The sequence below is a fragment of the Otolemur garnettii genome, unplaced genomic scaffold (genome assembly GCF_000181295.1).
Source record: "Otolemur garnettii isolate 467f Iridium unplaced genomic scaffold, OtoGar3 scaffold00123, whole genome shotgun sequence".
Lineage (NCBI taxonomy): Eukaryota > Metazoa > Chordata > Mammalia > Primates > Galagidae > Otolemur > Otolemur garnettii.
Genome location: NW_003852518.1, coordinates 5,768,854 through 5,789,567, shown reverse-complemented (window position 1 = coordinate 5,789,567; position 20,714 = coordinate 5,768,854). Strand labels below are relative to the sequence as shown.

Genomic DNA, 20,714 nt, shown 5'->3' with positions numbered 1-20,714 from the left:
TAGTAGCTGGGACTACAGGTGCCCGCCACGACACCTGGCTATTTTATTGTTGCAGTTTAGCCGGGGCTGGGTTTGAACCCGCCACCCTGGGTATATGGAGCTGGCGCCGTCTCACTGAGCCACAGCGCCGCCCTATAGTTGATATTTTAACTTAACGCAATAATAACCATCACATGACTTATTACATGCACGATAAGGAGCTTACAACACCGTCCCACCTTTGCTCCCTTCTGCGACTTGGTGAAATTACCATATGTTTTATTCTTTCTTGTGTTATAAGCTCTATTTCACATTTGTTTACACAGTTAATTATCTTTTAAGGAAATTTAAATAATAAAAGATCTTACCTATTTATTCCTATAGTAGGCATTTCCATTGCTCTTCATATGCATTTATGTGGTCAATATTTCTACGTTTTATTTTCTACCTGAAGAATTTCCTTTAATATTTCTTGTAGCCAGTCTGCTGATGATTCATTCTTTCAGTTTTTCTATTTCTGAAAAACTCTTGATTTTGCCTCAATTTTTCTTGAATTTATTGTCACCGGGTATGGAATTCTAGGGTGACAGTTTTGTTTCGTTTTCTTCAGGACTTTAAAGATGTTCCATTGTCTTCTCTCATAATATCTCCAATAAGAATTCTGTGGTTAAGTCTGTCTTTTTCCTCCTTAACCTTCAAGAATCTCTCTTCATCACTGACTGGTTTTAAGAAACTTGATTCTGGGCTCAGTGCCTGTGGCTCAAGTGGCTAAGGCGCTAGCCACATACACCTGATCTGGCGGGTTTGAATCCAGCCTGGGATGGCCAAACAACAATGACAGCTGCAACGAAAAAATAGCTGGGCATTGTGGCAGGCACCTGTGGTCCTAGCTACTTGGGAAGAGAGAGAATCACTTGAGATTAGGAGTTGGAGGTAGGAGAATCACTTGAGACCAGGAGTTGGAGGTTGCTGTGAGCTGTGATGCCACAGCACTCTACCCAGGGTGACAACTTGAGGCTTTGTCTCCAAAAAAAAAAAAAAAAGAAAGAAACTGGATTCTGATGCGCTTTGCTGTAGCTTTCTCTGTAGTACATGGTGGTTCGTGTATCTATAGCTTATAGTTACATCAAATGTGGAAGACTAAAAAACACTGGGTCATCCTTTTCAAATAATTTTATGCCACTTCATTCTCTTCCTTCATGGACACTAATTCCATGCGTGTTAGGACTCTTGAGGTTATCCTGCAGCTCACTGATATCTTTCTAAAAAACATTTGGCTTCTTTCTCTTTCTATTTCATTTTGGACACTATTGTGTTTTCTTCTGCAGCGTAAACACTGCCATTAATACTGTCCGGTACAGTTTCCATCTCAGACATTGCAGTGTTTCTCTTTAGAAGTTCCGTTAGGATCTTTTTCCTTGCTGAGGTAATTGCTAAGAAGCTCAAGATTGGAATGACCCACTTTGCTTCTCGTTCTCCTGTATCACTTGTTTGTTTTTTCCTTTGTGCCCTGATAGTATTGTGTATTCTTTTAAGTGTATGTTTTACTCCAGTAGGTACGGGTCCTTTGTTGAGGAGCACATGGGATGTGTGTCTTCAGATGTACTCATGTCTGAATCCCTGGTGTTAGAGATGCAGGGGGTCCCTTCAGATATCCTTGCCTTGTCTCTGAGTCCCTGGCGTTGGAGACGCAGGTGGCCCTGTGAAGTACAGGCGTGGAAAATTACACACAGCTGCAGTCCAAAAACATCCTTTTTAAAAAAACAGAAGGTCCCTGCAGATAGTTAAACAAACACAGAGCATGTTTGCCTTAGTCTCAATAGTAGCTGATGGGTTATTTACCTCCTTAGACATGGTTGATGATCACAGAAGTGAGAAATATTTTTGACCTTTTCCCTATTTATTAGCTATCTGTCAGATGTGGATTTGTGTCAATATCTATGTACTTTTGGAAAACTGGTCACATCTCATTGAATTGATGGAGAAAAACCTGTCCTAAGATCTTATTCCACCTCCACCTGTGGAGGGACAGGGCCCTTCTCTGGATATCAGCTCTCTCAATGGGAACATGAACTGGCTGGACTGAGCACACATTTCCTTCACCAGTTTCACAAAACTTCGGGGCAGCCTGGAGAGATAAAACAGACCTAGCTGTGCCTCTTATTATCTGGTCCACCTGGGGCTTGTCCTGATCCCATTCCTCAGGTGAGCGACAACACAGCTCCTTAGTTCTTGTCATAACCCTAGGAGCCCTTGGAGCAGGAGTCCTCAAACTACAGCCTGTGGGCCACATGCGGCCCACTGAGGACATTTATCTGGCCCGCTGGGTGTTTTTGCTGCTGCTGCCTGTTCTGCTTAGCAGCTGACTCATTCTGGGGCCCGCAGTCCAGCCCTCCAATGGTCTGAGGGACAGTGCACTGACCCCCTGTTTAAAAAGTTTGAGGACCCCTGCCTTGGAGGGACCTTTCTGTTTTTCCCAATGACAGCATCTCCCAGTGTTGTCAGTCCTCAGCCCCAGTGTGACTGTTGCCTGGCATGCATCAGAGGACACACTCAGATTTAAGATGGTGCAGGTGTGTGGATGGGTACAAGCAGGTGCGTTGATGTAGATTGCTACAAGTAGGCTGAGCAGTGTATCAAGGTCAGAAAACCCCATGAAACATTTCCTCTCCCTGAACTGGGCTTAAGGCTACCCTGGATCTGAGGAATCCTGTAGGGTGTGCTGAGTCTACAGATGGTCTGAGTAGCCCTGTAGGACGTGCTGGGTCTGCAGATGGCCTGAGTAGCCCTGTAGGGCGTGCTGGGTCTGCGGATGGCCTGAGTAGCCCTGTAGGGTGTGCTGGATCTGCGGATGGCCTGAGTAGCCCTGTAGGATTGCTGGGTCTACGGATGGCCTGAGTATTCCTGTAGGGTGTGCTTGGTCTGCGGATGGCCTGAGTAGCCCTGTAGGGTGTGCTGGGTCTGCGGATGGCCTGAGTATTCCTGTAGGGTGTGCTTGGTCTGCGGATGGCCTGAGTAGCCCTGTAGGGTGTGCTGGGTCCGCGGATGGCCTGAGTAGCCCTGTAGGACATGCTGGGTCTGCGGATGGCCTGAGTAGCCCTGTAGGGTGTGCTGGATCTGCAGATGGCAGATCCAGCACACCTGGATCCTACAGTAGCCCTGTAGGATTGCTGGGTCTGTGGATGGCCTGAGTATTCCTGTAGGGCGTGCTGGATCTGCGGATGGCCTGAGTAGCCCTGTAGAGCGTGCTGGGTCTGCGGATGGTCTGAGTAGCCCTGTAGGGTGTGCTGGGTCTGTGGATGGCCTGAGTAGCCCTGTAGGATTGCTGGGTCTGCAGATGGCCTGAGTAGTCCTGTAGGGTGTGCTGGGTCAGCGGATGGCCTCTTGAAGTCTGTGCTGTCCCCAGTCATGAACACACCAGGAGACTTTGTGATCCCTGAGGACCCAAGGCAGGAGGGTATTGGAGCAAGAACTTAGTGAGTGTTGAAGTTAGGGCTCCTGGCATTCATCTGCTTTGCTCTAAGGGAAAATAAGCCACTGCAGTGCCAAGTGTTGGGATCTGATGACAACACAGCCTTGGGTCCCCTGGTCTCAGGTGTGACACAAACATGGGTGTCTTTGTGGTATGATATGGCCACTATGTTCAACCTTTAATTGCTGAAAGATGTCATTTTCCCCAGTTATTTTGTGTTTACTCTTGACATCTCCCCGAGGACTCATGGAAGCTGGCCCAGGACCCGGTGCTGTTTCTGTCAGGTTTTAGGCTCATGGAGGTGTGTTCACTTCCATCCTTCCTGTGCGCCCCCACTCCCCATCTTTGTCTTCCTTGTGGGGCCTTTCAAGGGCTCTATTCACAGGCCAGGAATTACCAGGCAGCCACAGCACTGGACCATGTCATCCTTGCTTCTCATGCCTCAGTTTTCCTGTCAGTGAACATGAGCACATCAGAGGGTCTGCACATTCCTTCCTGTCTGGCACCCTGGATCCACAGGCCCCTCCCAAATTGGCCTTGCTGGAGGCCTTTCATGTGCAGAGCAGCCCAATCCCAAGCCTTATCTCAACCACCTTCTACCTCACCTAACTCTCACCCTGCCTTACTCTCCCCAGGCTGTCCCCTCCCTCCTTCTGCTCACTGACAACCTGGGTGGTTCTAATGGGGTCCTGTTCGACACAGAATGGAGCACCCCTTGGTCTTGGGAAATGAAATCTCAAGGATGCTTTTGAAGCAGTTGCTATAAAACCATTTTGGAAGAATGTTAAGGGGAGTTGAGTGACCAGCAGGACAACTACCAATCCACCATCAAACTCAAGCAGGCAATAGTAGAGGGCAGCCGGTGCTGCAAAATGAATTTGCGCCTTAATGTAGCTTTGACATATGTTAATATGTGATCAGTCTTTATTAATCCCCACCTTTGCCTCCCCCCAAATCCTACACATCACCCCACATTATACATAAATCCTTCAGCTCTGGCATCTGAGAGTGTTTCAGCCAGCACCACCATGATAGCATTATCAAACTGATGACAGAGACATCATTTCCCAGCCTGGGCTCAGTTTGCCCTTGTTTCAAAAACATCCTTTTATCACAAGCTGATTTGTTCCAATCAGGATACAAATGAGGTGGACGTATGTTCCTATTGTCCTGCAGAACATGAACTTATGGAGGGTACGACGTGATAACACGGAGACCCACTGCCATTGAAGGAAGCTTACCACTCACAATCCCAGGACCAAGGGGTGCTCCATTCTGTGCCGAGCAGGACCCCAGTGGCAGCACCCAGGCTGTCAGTGGGCAGAAGGAGGGAGGGGACAGCCTGGCCTTCAGCCTTGATTGTGGTTTTAGAGGAAGGAAAGGATGAAGCTGGTTAAGCAGACTGTCAGGCTTAGCATCAGGTAGTTTGAATAGTGTCCCTAGGGCCTGGGCTTTGTGGTTGGGCTGTATTTATCTGGCCTGGAGAGAGTGAGGGCCGTCTGTCAGCAGACCTGGCAGGTGGCTGGATGTGGATTGGGGATGGGCTGGTTTGCAAATGAAAGGCCAGTTGTTTATGGTCTCTAGGAATTATCTGGCTCTGCGATTTCCTTTTTAATTTTTTTTTTTTTTTTTTTTTTTTTGAGACAGAGCCTCAAGCTGTCCCCCTGGGCAGAGTGCCGTGGCATTACAGCTCATAGCAACCTCCAACTCCTGGGCTCAAGCGAGTCTCTTGCCTCTGCCTCCCAAGTAGCTGGGACCACAGGCGCCCGCCACAACGCCCGGCTATTTTTTGGTTGCAGCCGTCATTGTTGTTTTGGCGGGTCTGGGCTGGGGATTTGAACCCGCCACCTTAGGTGTACGTGGCTGGCGCCTTAGCCGGTTTCCTTTTTAATTTTTAACCTTCCCCTTTTGTCCTTCATCCTCTGGGTGTTGAGGTTCCTCATTTCCTGTGAACTTGTCTGTTTGGGGGCCTGTTTGCTTTTTGAAACCCCTGCCCCAGATGGCAGGGTCCTCCCACTGCCCCTCCCCAGCATGTGGGCTCTGGCCGCCTTTTCTTCTTGCCTGCTCCAGGCTGCTGGTCACTAACGTCCCATCAGTGTTGCTCCCAAACAGTTTAAAGCAGCTGCTCCTAAAGCATTCTTGGGATTTCATGTCTCATTTGGGCTTAATTTCATTATTTCTTCTCCTCATGTCTTTTTTTTTTTTAAGGATATTTACATATCAGCTATTTGGTTATCCCTACAAATAAAAAATGCTGGACTATTTTCATTTATTTGTCAATTTTCAAAATAATGAATTAGTATCTTGTGTGAACTCATAGATTTAAAAAAAAAATGATGTGTTTTGATCCATTGCCATTTTTTTATTTTTGGTGCTTGCATTTCCCATTTTGGCAAATGGGAGCCCATTTAGGTTGGCTCCTGTTTCTTTGGATGAGGCCCATCACCTCTGGGCAGCATCATCAGGCTCACAATTTTTCCAAAGGCCTCATTTCTTTTGGTGAGAAGTGGTTTTTCAAGCCCACAACCTGGTTGTGTTTGTTTCTGGGTCTTTTTAGGGCACAGAGATAGAAGGGTTTTTTTTATTTTAGTGGTGTTTTTTGTTTTTTTTGTTTTTTTTTTTTAGAAAAAGAAAGAAAAAATGTAAGTTTATATTGGTATTTCCAATTCACTTAACTTCACTCTTTTGATCTTTATATTGGTGTCTGTTCCATGATGCTAAAAATCGTAATGACAGTAATATTGTCTATTTCATCCTTCTATATATAGTAGATTCAAAATAACATTGTAAATATTATTAATATTATTATCAACAATAAGACTACTGACTGTCCTTTAAGATCACTTTGTGGTTATTTTTGGTTTGGCGTATACTATGTATCCTACCCAGGTGTACAGTCAGCTACGCACTTTCTCGTCATAATCCTCCACCTGGTCGTGAAGCCAGAGTGGTGCCAGCTAGGATTATTTCATTTTCACTTTGGTGCCAGCTAGGATTATTTCATTTTCACTTTGGTCTTTTAGGCATCACTGTTTTTAATTCAGTTTTTCTTCTTAGGTACATAAGATATTTGGGTGGTTCAGTTCCACAGTGAAAAATCTTAAGTAGAGATTTGCTGAGTGACCCCATCCCTGCCCTGCTATGTCCTAGCACGGTGCCTTGCTGCGGTGGCTTTGCCCCTCTGCTGATGCTTTTTGTTACTTTTTGGTAGCAGGAGCAGTGCACGTGTGACACTGACAGGGCCTCCTCCCAGTCCTTTCTGGGGCACAGAGACTTCTAGGTGGAGTAGACTTGCTGTCTCTGCTGACGGACAGCCGTCTGCGGAGTTCTTATTCGCTCTTTCGCCCTTTCTGTACCTTCCCCTATAGTTGGAAGCATTGTAAAACAAAGACCTCTCCTTTTCATTTACATTTTCATATATTCTGTGCTTAACAGAGTGGCTGGCACGTTCTGGAGCTCCATAAAAGGAACTGTGGGAGAATTAATTATGAAAGTTGGACCTGGAATTCTCCCTGCCTTCACCTCTGTGGATGCAGCGTGGTAGCTGTCCATACTCTGCTGCGTAGAAATAGAGTTTTCTAAAATTTTCTATTTCTTTCTTTTTTTTCAGTTTTTGGCCGGGGCTGGATTTGAACCCGCCATCCCCAGTATATGGGGCTGGTGCCCTACTCCTTGAGCCACAGGCACCACCCTAAAATTTCTTATTTCTTTAGGAATAGAGTAGCCAAACAGTCAATCTTACAAAGTTAATAGGACTTGGCCAGTTTGGGTTTTGAATAGTCACTTATGGGAAAAAACTGGACTTATTCAGGCTTTCCCTCCCCACCTTGTCCTCCTGCTAGGAAGGGGGTGCTCCCAGGTCCTGGGACATACCCGCCTTCTCCCAGTGGGAGCAGGGTGGGGTCCCTGCATCGTCCTCTGGCCTTCCTGGACTGTGGTGTTTTGCAGCTGTGTCTAGAGGAGCCTGGACATTTAGAACTCTGGAATTGGCAGTGGTTCTTCATGACGAGGGCGGGCATTGTGTCCAGGTCATCTTCTCAGGCAGTGTCATGCCTGTGTGAGGCGATTCCCTTCATAGGTGTCCTTGCAAGCAGTGCGGATGAATGCAGGAGCGGATGAATGGAATCCGCTGTGTGCCCTGGAGACGGAGTTGAGTCGACTTGCAGAAGTGGAGCACGATGTGCTCCCCCCTCACTGTCTTTTGTTTAGAATAATGTTATAAAATGTTATTTCTGATAACACACAATGGATACTGTTATTTTTAAATGTATTCATACATTTAAAGTTTCTTAACTGTTGCAAGTGTCAATAGGGATAAGCCATCTACATGTACATTTTTTTGTGAGGTCCTCAGTTATTTCAAGATGGGAAGGGGTCCTGAAAGGAAACGTGTTAGAACTGCTGTGTCAATGCTTTCCTTCAAACAGCAGTCACAGCAGAATCCCAGCCGACAGGTGCAGATCCTAGCAGTGCAGCATCACGCACTTAATTCTCTCCATCTCTCTGTGACCTGAGAAGTGGGTGCTGCAGACTTGAGCCAGTGCACATTCAGAGCAGTCCTGCCTTCTGGGAGTGTGCCCTGTGGGTGGGAAGGCAGGATCCCCAGGGACATCCAGAGGGGCGACAGCCACCCTTCCTGGGAGAAGCGGCTTTGGGGGCATCTAGCACTTTCGAGAAGGCTGTCCAGGGGAGGTGCTGTTTGATTCAGGGGTTTGGAGAAGACTCCCCTTGGGTGCACTTTGAAGGATTGACATGTAGAGGGCAAAAGAGGCCCTCAGTAAGGCGAGCAGGAGGGTGGGAGACATCAGTGTGACCCTGGTCTCAGCCCTGGAGGCTGTGCTGATCCCTTGAGGGCATGGCCTGGGCAGGCACATGGCTGTGCTGGTGCGTGTGTCATACGAGTGCTCTCTGGTCACCAGCATCTAGAGACAGTGAAGAAGGCAGGGGTGTCTGGGGACACTGTGGTGCTGTCTCTAATGGTGCCTTTGCTCTATCCTGAAGGAGAACCACTGTCGCCGCATCAAGATCCTCGGGGACTGTTACTACTGTGTGTCAGGCCTCACCCAACCCAAGACCGACCACGCCCACTGCTGTGTGGAGATGGGGCTGGACATGATCGACACCATCACGTAAGTGCCCTGTGGGGCCAGAGGTGTGGCCTGTGCATCCATGGGCCAAGTGGTAGAGACTGAGCCACCATCTGCCCCAGGTGGGCTCCCCAGAAGAGCCTGCTTTGTCCTGGGGTGGGGGGGGGGGTCTGTCCAAGGTTGCAGACAAGGAAGGTGCTCCCGAAAGATGATTCCATGGTCCCTCTCCTTTACATTTTGTGTGTGACTATTTCTTTGTCTACAGGAAACCCATGTCAGATTCGCATGAGTCGTTTAGAAAAAGAAATTACCTTTATAGCTTAGTGGGATAAGACATTCAGAAAGGATTGGCCCTAATCCAGCTAAATTCCATTTAAAATGGAGTTTGTTTTTCCTCCAGGCAGGGGATGGATCTCGTGTGTCTGAGGGGGGAGAGAGGGTTCAGATAAGGCAGGATCGTGCCCCTGTGTGGCCTGGCCTGCCTGTGACTTGGTCCTTACTATCTTGTTGTCCTCCTGATCAGAGACTGGGGTGATGGCATAAATGTCTTTGTCAAGTTAGACATTGGAGCTGGAGGCTTAGCTGATGTATGAAGTATAGATCCAAGTTCAAACAAGTGTGGAGGGATGAACACACTCCAGTGAGATACCTTAACAGGAACTGGTGTATTGTTTCATATTCAGAGCAGAAAAGTAACAGCTCACAGACTGTGTAAGGGAGACGTGATAAAGTTGCTGCCGGGTGATAGGATGCACATACCCCAATAAGCAGGCTGCAGAGATGGGGCAAGGCCACTGGCTCCCTGCGCCATACTGCATCACACCACGGAGGGCTGGGGCATGCCCTGTACCTGCTGACCCTGTGACCACATCAGGAGGGATCCTGCCAGCAACCTGGGGGGGCGAGTCCAGTGCTGTTACCTGTATGTTGGGGACACATGGCTGTTCATCAGGTATGCCACCCAGAATCACAGTCCTGATGGCTACTCCACAAGGTGGCTGGTGCAGGATGTAGTCTAGAATTGAGAGTAGGCAGTTCCTCCAGGTGACTTCAATATATAACCAGATGTGGGAATCAGTACCCTAGAGAAAGCAGCCCAGCTGGTGGAGGTGCTGAGGAGAGGAAGGAAGGAAGGCTAGAGAGAGATCTGGCTTGGAGAGGCGCTAGACAGAGACCAGGAGTGTGTTCTTTTCTCTGAAAGGATGTCACATCATAGGCCACTTTGTAACAAACATCATGTATGTCATACATTGTATCTCAGGTTACACTATGTCAACTCACATCACATATCACATCGTGTATCATGTCAGCTCACCTCATATGTTATGTCCCATCATATCTAATATGTTAAACATCATATCACATCATATGTCATGTATCATATCACATATTTTATGACATTATATCATGTATGTGTACATCATATATCACACTATGCTATGTCACATATCACATTCTATCTGTGTGTATGTTTCATATATCATATCACATCTTGCTTTGTGTGACCTTGGGGTAAAGTGAGGTTCTATAGGTGGAGGTTATAAGGAGATAGATGTCAGTCCATTTATTTAGTGAAGGTTTATGTTGCTACCAGCACAGACACAGGCAGAGTTGAGCGGTGCTGGCCGACCCGGCTGACAGGCAGCTCATGGAGTTGAACCAGATGTCCTGGTGCTCCTGAAGGTCTATGATCTGCCTGTACTGGCCTGGGGCCCCCCTGAGAGGGGCCTGGGGCTCTATCAGCCCCAGGCCTTCCCACCTGGTGGCTCAGGGCCCTGTAGTCACCCTGTCTGTCATGTTTCTGTTCCTCTTTTTGTCTGGGAGCCAGACCTGCTAAAAAATGTAAGGATGGGCCTTTCTTCAGGGGAGGCCCTGCCTGTGTACACAAAGCTCCTGAATCTTGTATATTCCAGGTCAAGAACCTCCATTTTTACAGATGGGGAAACTGAGGCCCAGGAGGGGAAATGAGGAGCCCAAGTTAAGGTTATAAGTTTGAGTGTGTGAGGATTGCTCTGCCCTTCTCACTGTGCCGGGATGGGGGTGGGGTTGCTGTGGACAGCTGTGTTGTTGTTGCTTCTGGAAACTCCTCCTGGGTGAGTTGGTTTTCCCTGCCACGTGCCTGGCTATGGCTGTAGATCTTAGAATAATGGCTAGGGTGAGGGAGCTCAGTAGATGTTCCTGAGCAAATGAACACATGTGTACTTATCCATTCTTTCACCTTTGAGCTTCGGTGTAGGCATGGTTAGGGTTCAGCTTTTTGGAATTTATTTGTGCCATGGGGCTGACAGTGCCCCTCTGCCATGGGGTGGGCCACTGCCTTGTGTCCTTCCTGCTGGCGGCCAGCACAGAGGGCCCAGGTCAGGGCTGCAGTTGGGGGGCGGGGGGGTGAGTGTCAGACTTTCCTCTGGCATAACATACACTTGAGGTAAATAAGTGAACCTGGGAGTACAAATAAGGGGAAAACGGGATAAATAACACCAAAAAGGGCTGTGGAAATAGTCATCTTTGGAGATGAAGTGGAAGGTTCTGTTGGATTTAGGCAAAGCCAGCTTGGGCATCCCAGGAGTCATTGCCATGAAAAGGGTTCTGGATGGGGCAGCGCCTGTGGCTCAAAGGAGTAGGGTGCTGGCCCCATATACCAGAGGTGGTGGGTTCAAACCCAGCCCCTGCCAAAAACTGCAAAAAAAAAAAAAAAAAAAGTTCTGATGCATAATTGATTTAGAAGGAGTTGTCCAGTTAACTGCAGATCTGAAGACACCAGAATCGAGATGTCTGAGGCAGAACCAACTGGGAAAGATTGACAATGAACAGAACTGATAGAAAGTGCCAGCCAGCAGCTGTGGTGTGTCTGCGTGGATTTGGGTAGAGGCTGGTGAGGTGCTGCTTTCCCAGAGCCAGAAGGTTTGCAGTGGGGGGCTTGAGGGGATCTGGGGACAGAGGTGGTCAAGGGTCCCAGAAGTCCGTGACTGCAGAGGTATAAATGTTAAAAGTGCACAAAAACACCATTTGCAAGTATTCCTTGTCTACATTTTCCCATATTGATTTCCTTGTATAAATTTTGAAAAAAAAATTAACTTTAGTGTTTTGTTTCAGTGCCTCTAACTGGAGATCAGCAAGTGGCAGGAAAAAAGTTAGAATAAAAAAAGCACATTAAAATGAATAAAACTAAGTATTGAAGATATACCAATAATTTAACTTCCAAATAACTTTTTTCAATCCTTCTGAGGTTGCTGAAGCTGGACACATACCAGGGTCTCCAACTTGGATGTATGTGATGCTAATAGAGTCTTGCTGAGAGGCTGGGCAGGCAGTGGTCTCAGACAAGCTCCCGGCGTCTCTGTGTGCTGTGGTTTTGGGGGACAGGCTCTCATGCAGAAGACTGGGTCACGTCAGCAGAGCTGCTTCTGTGTGAAGACCAGCCTGGGAGCCAAGCAGGTGCTCCTGCCTGGGCTGCAGCTCTAAGAAGGGGGCCAGGTGGGAATGGGGTGGGCAGTCTGCAAAGGAAGGTGAGAATGAAGGTCGGCCAGACACTGTGCTCTCAGGCGGTAGGTTCAGCCCAACCTTTGCACATACCACGTGATCACTGACAAATGCCATATACAGAGACCTCAGGAATGGGACTGTAAGCAGGATTGAGGGCACAGTGAGGTCTGAACTAGCTGTCTGTTGTCACCACCTGATGGTGACAGGGTGTGAGTATTTTCATGTTTGATGAAATAGAAGGAGCAAGAGGTTGGCCTACTCGCTTAAGCAGTGGGGTGCACTGGAATAGAGATCAAATGATTTCAGAGACTGTCAGAGCTAACTTAGCTGGCCCAGGTTTACACAGGAGGAAACGGGGCTCAAATAGTCACTGGTGTGTCTATTTGGAGCCAGCCAGTCTGGCTCCAAAGTTCTGTCTTCTCTCAGCACCTGCTCTGTCTTTGCTTCCCCTTCCTGGGGCCCCTGCCCATGCTCTGTCATCCCTACCTGGCTCCTTGCCTAAGCCCCTCTTATAACCAACCTTACATCTGGATGAGGCTCTAATCCTTCACCCTGAGAATGGGACAGGTGCACCAAGGCCAGAGGCTGAGTCTGAGTCAAGAAGCAGGTGGGGAAACAGCTTGGGTTTGGGCTGTGGATCCTATCCCTGGTGGGTTGTCACCTTCCTGTGGCCAGCAGGCCAGTGTGGACACTTCTGATGGGGCAGGGCTACACAGAGCCTTTGTTACTCCAAACTAGCTTTATACCACCCTCCAAGGACAGTGGTGACCAGACCCTTGTGGGATTTGGAGGTCCTAACTCAATTCCCATTAGAGCTGCCCTGCATTGGAAGGGGACTTACAAGCTGGTGCAGCCAGGAACCACCCTGCCTGCCTGGGGCCACCAGCTCAAGGTGGCACAGGAAGGTGCTGCCATCCACTGACTAGGCCAGGAGCCCTCCCACGTGGGCAACATGCAGTGGGAACAAGCCTAGCTCCCTGATGCTCACAGACTAGCAGTGCAGACCCTGGCAGCCTGATGGCCGGGGTGCCAGGTGGGCCCCACCCCCATCTTCTGTGCCTGTGTTGCAGGTCTGTAGCTGAGGCCACTGAAGTGGATTTGAACATGCGTGTGGGTCTGCACACGGGCAGGGTCCTCTGTGGCGTCCTGGGCCTGCGCAAATGGCAATATGATGTGTGGTCCAACGATGTGACCTTGGCCAATGTGATGGAAGCTGCGGGCCTACCGGGGTAAGTCAGGGATGGGGCTGAGGGTGGAGGTACATGGTGGGTGTGTGCCCTTGGCCTGAGTCTGCACTGCAGACTCAGGTGCATAGGATTCCAATTTAACTCTCAGCACCAGGACCACAGAGGAGCCTGCTTATCCCAGCTGCACCTGCAGGGGGTCCTGTCCAGCCTACTTGTCCCAACTGCACCTGGTGGGGGTCCTGCCCGGCCTTGCTGCTGCCCTGAGCTGAGCTGGGCATTTTGCCTCCCTGAGCCTGGTGTGTGTCTGCAGAAAGCCAGCAGTGGACGAGAAGCCCAGAGGCAGGTGCACGTGAAGGCCTTGCCAGGGGCATGGTGCCCTCCTCACAGCTTATTATGGCTTCTGTGTTTTGCTTTTTGGCTTCCTTTTCTCAAATGTGCAAAGTGCTATAACTTTAGAGCCCTCTTCCCCCAGCTCTGCTCCCCAATGGTGAGGGCTCAGATCTGGAGCTCGCAGATGTCTGGGTCACAGACAATTAGGTCTTAGAGCTGGCTTAGAAATGCCAAGAGCTGTCAGTGACCACACACTGTGGCAACCTTGGCTGTATTGTCAAGGACAATTTCCAGCACATACCTCTACTGACCTCAAGTCTTGTGAGTCCTGTAATCTCTCTTTTCTGGAAATTCATGGCAGCTACCCAGAGCAGGAAGCTTCACTAGAGTGCTGGCTGCCCCTCGGCATGCTCAGGGTGCAGCATAAAGCAAGGATGTCAGTAAGAGCTGATGTCTTCCTCTGCCTGTCACCTCTGCAAGGCTGAGTTACACAGCTGTCCATCTCCATTGGTGCAGGAATAAATGAGGCACCAATTGAATACAGAAATGGACACATGCCTCTCTGGAGAGTGTTGGTGTTTGGAAGTGTCCAGACAGCCTGGGCAGCCTTTGCAATTCACCCAGACTGATGGGGTGATAGTGTGTCAGGCATCCCCAGGGCCTCCCGGGGGAGGCAGCCAGTGGTGAGGGCCGAGGCTTGCTCTGAGTGAGTGCTAATAGGAGCCTCTGACTGGGGCCCCCAGCGAGCATCCCAGTGAGGACTGGCCTCTGCACTGATGGCAAGAAATGACTCCTGTGGAAGGGACAGTGCAGGGACAGGCCCCCAGCCATGGTGAGGGCCTGGAGCGTCTGTGTTTCTCCCCCTGGGCCCTTCGTGGTTTCATCACTTCCTGGCCTGGCAGTCCCCTCCTGTCCCCTCCTGTCCCCCCACCCTGCCCCCCATCTATCCCCTGCTCTGAGGATCGTAACTGAGTCTGCTCTGGGAAGGGCCCCAAAAACCACCAGAGCCCCTCCCTTGTCCCCTCCAGATCACAGTGAGTTTGGGGGCTCTGCCTTCAGTCTGTCCTCCACCTGCTTCCTGGTTTCCTCCTCCGCCAGCCTTAGAGTTTAATTTTGAATCCAGGGCTTTCCCCTGCAAGGAGCTCAGAACACTGCAGTGAAGGGCAGATTTGGGGGTGCATTCAAATGGTTTCGAATACTGGGGAGCTTGCTTCTCCTCTTACCAGCCCATGTGCTCTGCTAAGGAGCAGAGCTGAGGGTGAGAGATCCGTTATGTCACATTGGCATTTTCTGCTGAGATGACGCTCACTCTGAAGGGTTTTCCTGCCCTCACCAGGAGACTAGCTTGGGGAGGAGTGAATGCCAACCCCCCAAACGCATCTGTCACTGCCCTTTCCCCACCCCACCTTGTGTGTGGCCTGACTTCTGGCTGCCTGGTGGGTCTGCCCACTGCCTCTGCTGACCAGAGCAGACCTCAACTGTCTGGGGAGGGTTCCTGTTTCTCTTGCTCACCTCACTGCCACGTTTTCTTTTCTTATCTTCCGTGATAGATTTGTGTGATGTGTTTCTTTGTCTTGTTCAGTTCCTCTGTTCCCCTCTGGCCCTGTGTTCTCCCTTCCTCAGCCGACTCTGCTCTCCCTGCTGCTCTGGCCTGCCCCTGTCCACCAGGACTCTCCCTGCTGGAAGGGCAGACTTCCCTAGATGGTGAATGCCCCTGGGGGAGCCTGCCCAGGGGCCGGGATGCCTCTGTCTGTGTTCCGATGGTGAGGACGAGGCAGGTCACCACTCAGCCTCCTATCTGCCTCCTTCTTTTTGCAGGAAGGTTCACATCACAAAGACGACCCTGGCGTGCTTGAATGGGGACTATGAGGTAGAACCAGGCTATGGGCATGAGAGGAACAGTTTCCTGAAAACTCATAATATCGAGACCTTTTTTATTGTGCCATCCCATCGCAGAAAGGTAGGTGTCAGAAGCAGCTGTGTGGGGCTGATCCTTAGCTGCTGGCCTGAGCAAAGCTGTGAAGGTGGAGCAGTTCCTTCCTTTCCCGTCACTGCTGCCCTGGGCTCTGAGCTTGCTAAGACAGGGAGGGGTGTCCTGCTCATGTTGTCCTGGGCCTTGCCTCTTACCGGTGTGGGGAGGAGACTCAGCGAGGAAGGGTAGGGTCCAGGAGTCCCTAGTCAGAGATCTGGGGTCCCCTCACAGCTGGGCCATCCTGTGTCCTCCTCCTCACCCCCATGCCTTCACTGCCTCCCTTGCAAAGTGGGCATGAAAACTGGCAGGGGGCGTATGGCGAGGGACTGTGACCTGAGGGGTGCTGGGCACACAGTGGGCCATGGTCATTCTATATGTGGCATTTTATTTGGGGTCACCTTGCCTAGAGAAAAGCGATCTGGACCTGATCAAGAGTGACCAAGCTGCTTCTAGGACTCAGAAGCAAGTGAGGGTTCAGGTGAGGGGTTCAGGGATCAGGGGAGGTTGTAGATTAAGGTAAGAATGCATAGCCCAGGGAAGCCCAGGGCTATTTCCTGTGTTCCTTTCTCCTCCCCTTTTTCAGATTAATATGTGGGTACAAACAATTAGGTGGGTGTTAGGTAAAGTTTGAGTTGTAGTTGAGCCCTTCACCCAAGAGATGCACCAGGTACCCTACATTGTACTTCTCAGGTGGGGGCCTCCCAAACCCCTTCCTCCCACTTGAATTTAATTGTGTTTTTTACTTGAGAGGGTGTGTAGTTAGTTGTTCATCTACGAGTTTCATAATAATGAGTTGAAGGGCTGGAAAACAGTGTTTCAGACAAGTGGAAATCAGAAAAAAGCAGGAATCACCATCTACGTGTTGGTTCTTTTTAAAGAAACAATTTACGGGAGTAAGCCTCAGGGTGCTGGTGGACACTGGCTTCCAGGCTGGGTCACACTGACACGGACAGTGGTTCATCTGGGCCTGGGGTTTGAGTAGGGCACACAGAGGTGAGGAGGTCAGGACAGAGTGCAGCTCCCTCTCTGGAGGAGTTTGAATGGTGAGGAGGGAAAGGTGAGGATCTCCCAAAGCAGAACAGGCTTTGTTGTTGTGGAGAGTAGGGGCTGGTGAAGGTGAAGGTGAGAGGTAGGCCGTGAGATCCAGGAAGGGGCTGGCAGCAGGTGAGTCAGTAGGGGCAGGTGGGGTGAAGATCTGCATGGGGATGGCAGCTTCTAGCTCCCTGGGAGATCCGCCAGGGCTGCACGGACACTTACTGCAGTTATCCCAGAGCAGTTAGGTTCCCACTTTTTATCCCCCTGTTTGGTCTTGAGAAGGCCAGGGTGCCTGAGTGGTACTCATTCCGTGTTGTAGGGAGAGCTCAGGCCAAGGAGGTGGAGAGGGAACCAGGGTCCTGGGCTCTGCTGGGTGCTGGCTGCCAGGCAGCCTCCAGGGCCTTTCTGTAGAGGGGGAAGTGTTGGAGATTAAACAGGGGAACAGAGGCCATGAAGTGACACTGATTCTAAGCCCAGGTGGTCTTTCCTGACCCAGGCCTCAAACTTCCTTCCATATGGCGCAGAATTTGGTGTGTTGCTTGATTTGTGGATGGAAGATTTTGAAAGTGGGTTGTGGTTTTATTCCCTGCTGTATTCCTGGCATATCCCCCAAAGCCTGATACAGAGCAGGCACTGAGCAGATGAGTGCCAGTGCCCTGGGGTGACTCCCTCACAGACTTTCCCTTTGCCTGTTGTGTTTTTGGACAGATATTTCCAGGCCTGATTCTGTCAGATATAAAACCGGCAAAAAGGATGAAGTTCAAGACAGTGTGCTACCTGCTGGTGCAGCTCATGCACTGCCGGAAGATGTTCAAGGCTGAGATCCCCTTCTCCAACGTCATGACCTGCGAGGACGATGACAAGGTAGGAGCAGCTGGGAGCCTGGCATGCCCGATCGGACGGCATGACGTCTGTCCTGCCCTCCCACTATGGTCCCCACAGCTTGGTTTACATGTTTATCATCTGGTAAATGCAGCTCAGTGCAGAGCTACCCTTTTCTTCCTGCAGAAAACTTTGCGTTATCTTATCCTCTTTTGCTCCTTGGTGGTTTGTGACTTTGTCCATCATTATGTATTTATCTGTCTGCTCAAGCTGAGTCCCACTGCTGTCTGAGGCCCTCCCAAGGTAGTCGGTCTCGGTGAGCTACCCCCCTCTAGTCTGAGCTGCAGCCCAGGGTTGCTCCAGGCTGGCCCCTTCCCTTGGGAGAGCCCCTCTGGCCTGTCCCACCCCCGTGGCCAGCCTGTCCTCTCTCGCGTCCCACAGAGCTCCTCCTCTCCCGGGGTTCATTCCCTCATTCACATGGACTGTGGCCTCTGACTGGAGGAGGCCAAGGAGATGAGTGCTGGGGCCTGGCGTGGGAAGCCCTCACCCAGAGAGCCTCACAGCCTGTGGCAAGTCAGTCTCTGTTCCTAGGTGGGTGTGGTAGTCAGCGGGGATCCCATAAGGGAGGACCACAGCTGGGGTGGCTTTAACACAGACATTTGTTTCTGGCAGTTCCAGAAGCTGGAAGTCCATGATCAAGGTTGGTTTAGGGTTGATGTCTCCCGAGGACTCTCCCCTTGGCTTGTAGATGGCGTCTTTCCTATGTGCTCACTTGACAGAGAGAGAGGGGGCTCAAGGGGCTCTCCTTCTCTGTGGAAGGGCACTAATCCCATCATGTCCTCATCGAAGCCTGATCACCCCCAGAGGCCCCACACCTCCTGATACCATCACAGTGGGTGCTGAGGCTTCAGCACATGGATTTGGGGACAAACATTTGGTCCATTGCAGTTGGTGGTTATCTTTGACGGTTTGCTTCCTGGTGTTCCCAGCTGCAAGCTCAGTACCATTCCAACTCCTGACCCTTTGATATAAGGCTTTTGTGTCCTGGCTTGCAGGAAGCTTGAGAGGCTGTCCTTAGTACCCAGTGTGCTGAACTTGTACTGTGATGAGCCCTCATTTAGGTCTATTTTTATGCCTCGGGGCAGCAACCCCATGGGCACAGAGGATCTGCCTCTGCAAATATCCAGAAGTTACTGTGTTAATTTCTTTTTCTCCATTTTTCCTTGTTCTGAGACCTTGTTCTGGACCTTCTGAACTAGTCTAATTCTTCTGTCTCTTTCTCCACTTCCTTCACTCTCGGGAAGATTTCTTCACTTTTACCATCCATCCCTTCTACTGAGATTTTCCTCTACAGCCACGTTTAAAACCGTTGTCCCTGAACTTGGTTTCTGAGTATTTGTTTTGTGCCAGCTGTTCTCACCTCGGGGATGTGTCTCCTCTTTTGCCTTTCTGAGCAGCTCTGTCACTCCGTCATCCATAGAGGGCTAATGACCTTTACTGTTTTGTTCCTGGGCAGTTTGGAGCTGACTGAATTGCTGAGTCACGAGGGTGGAGGGTTGCCCCTCCTTCCTCTTGGATCAGGCAGGGTCCCCTGTGTGCGTCTTCTAATCTGCTGAAGGTGGGAGTAGATCCTCATCTGTGATCCTGGGCCAGAGACCCCACCCCAACATACCCACCTGCCAGCCAGTCTTCTCTGGGGCCCGTGGGGGCACTGAGGGTCTCATGCTGCCTCACAGACGGCTCCCGGCCTGCGATGCTGTCCTTCCATCGACCGACCTTCAAACGCTCCCGGCTCTCTCCATGGCCAGCCCAGTTCCTGCCTTCTTCGGTCCGCACCATCAGTGGTGACCAGTTTTCTGTTTTCTGAACTTGCGTTACTGCTTTTCCACTGTGTTTTCTCTGCCTCTATGGGTTTTATGCCTTTTAAAGCAACTTAAGTTATTTTAGTTTTAGAGGCTTCTCAGGAAGAGGTCAAAATCTGCTGATTCTTACTCATAGTGGTTTAGTGTTAAGGAGTTTTTTGTGTATGATTTTGACTATGAGCTCACATTTGATGAAACTTTATCTGGAAAATCTGTCATATACTCTGCGGATGGTATATTCTATCAAAGATTGGTCTCTCTGTCTGCCAGTATCTGGGGGCTACTTTAAATGTTTGGCTTGTGTTTTTAGGTGTCTGTGATAGTTAGACTTTAACCCCCGCTGGGCTGGTGTGTCTGTATTTGGGGGTTGTCCTCCATTCAGCACTTGGCCCAAGACAGGTAAGCCTCCTCCTCTCCTGTTGTGAGAGGTGATTCCCTGGCCATTGTTTGCTGAGAATGGAGCTTCTCAGAGCCTAGGATTTTCAAAAGGCTTTGATCTCAGTCAGTTCTGTGAGAGCCTCCCTTAAAAATGCAGCAATTCTGAAGCTGAGTTTGCAGCTGTCCTCAGGGCAGCCAGTGGCTCCCTGGTGAGCCAGTGACAGCATTCCTGTCCTGTCTGGGCTGCCCTGTGCCTCTAATCATCTCTTGTACTTTCCTGCCAGTCCAGTTATGCATTTTAAAATATGTGTGTTTTAATATTTCCAGTTAGATTTAGTAACGGGAGGATTTTTAGGCTCTCTTGTTTGCCGTATTACCAAAAGCAAAATAAATTAATAGGATTTAATTGCTATCTTTTTCCCATAGCTCCCAGAACCACAACAAACTCTACCCCAAACCACAGGGTGGGCAAAGGTAAGGCGTGCCAGGTGCAGTTAAAGTGCATGCCCAAGACTGAGGCATCAAGATAAATACTATTTTCAAGAAATATTTTTTAAAAATCAAAGTTAATCCTAAAGAACCCATGTTGGACTAAAAATCAATTCATGATGGGCCAGAAATTTAAAAAAAAAATCAGAATTTTTTAAAAATGCAGGAGAATACAGAGACGTTGTAGATGCTGATGCAAAAGGGGATATTGGGAATCGGGGCTACTCTGCACCCAAGACTTCCACAGCGGTTGAGATGGGGGTGCAGAATCACTTTTACTTCAAATGCTAAGGAGAACAGGTGTGATAAGACTTAAGAATCCAGGCATTTCCCTGGGCACAGTGTGTCAGCCTCTCACTCACATATTCAAACTCTGTTTGACTAACCAACGCAGGGCGCCTCCTCCCTATCCCTGTCCCTGGAGACAGCAGCATATAGGGGCAGCATCTGCAGGTGGCTGCATGCTCAGGTCTCAGGAGGGCAGCAGCATATGGGGGCAGCATCTGCAGGTGGCTGCATGCTCAGGTCTCGGGGGGGGCAGCATCTGCAACTGGCTGCATGCTCAGGTCTCAGGGTGGGCAGCAGCATATGGGGGCAGCATCTGCAGGTGGCTGCATG

The 20,714-nt window shown here is 49.9% G+C and overlaps 1 protein-coding gene across 1 annotated transcript in view; it reads left to right on the top strand.

The window, feature by feature from the left end:
* ADCY1 (adenylate cyclase 1) overlaps positions 1-20,714 on the top strand; it is a 156,298-nt gene that overhangs the window by 78,361 nt on the left and 57,223 nt on the right. The window contains exons 5-8 of the mRNA XM_012810057.2: positions 8,453-8,580; positions 13,092-13,250; positions 15,357-15,498; positions 17,254-17,409. Coding sequence (XP_012665511.1) covers positions 8,453-8,580; positions 13,092-13,250; positions 15,357-15,498; positions 17,254-17,409 — 585 coding nt within the window. The remainder of the gene's footprint in view (positions 1-8,452; positions 8,581-13,091; positions 13,251-15,356; positions 15,499-17,253; positions 17,410-20,714) is intronic.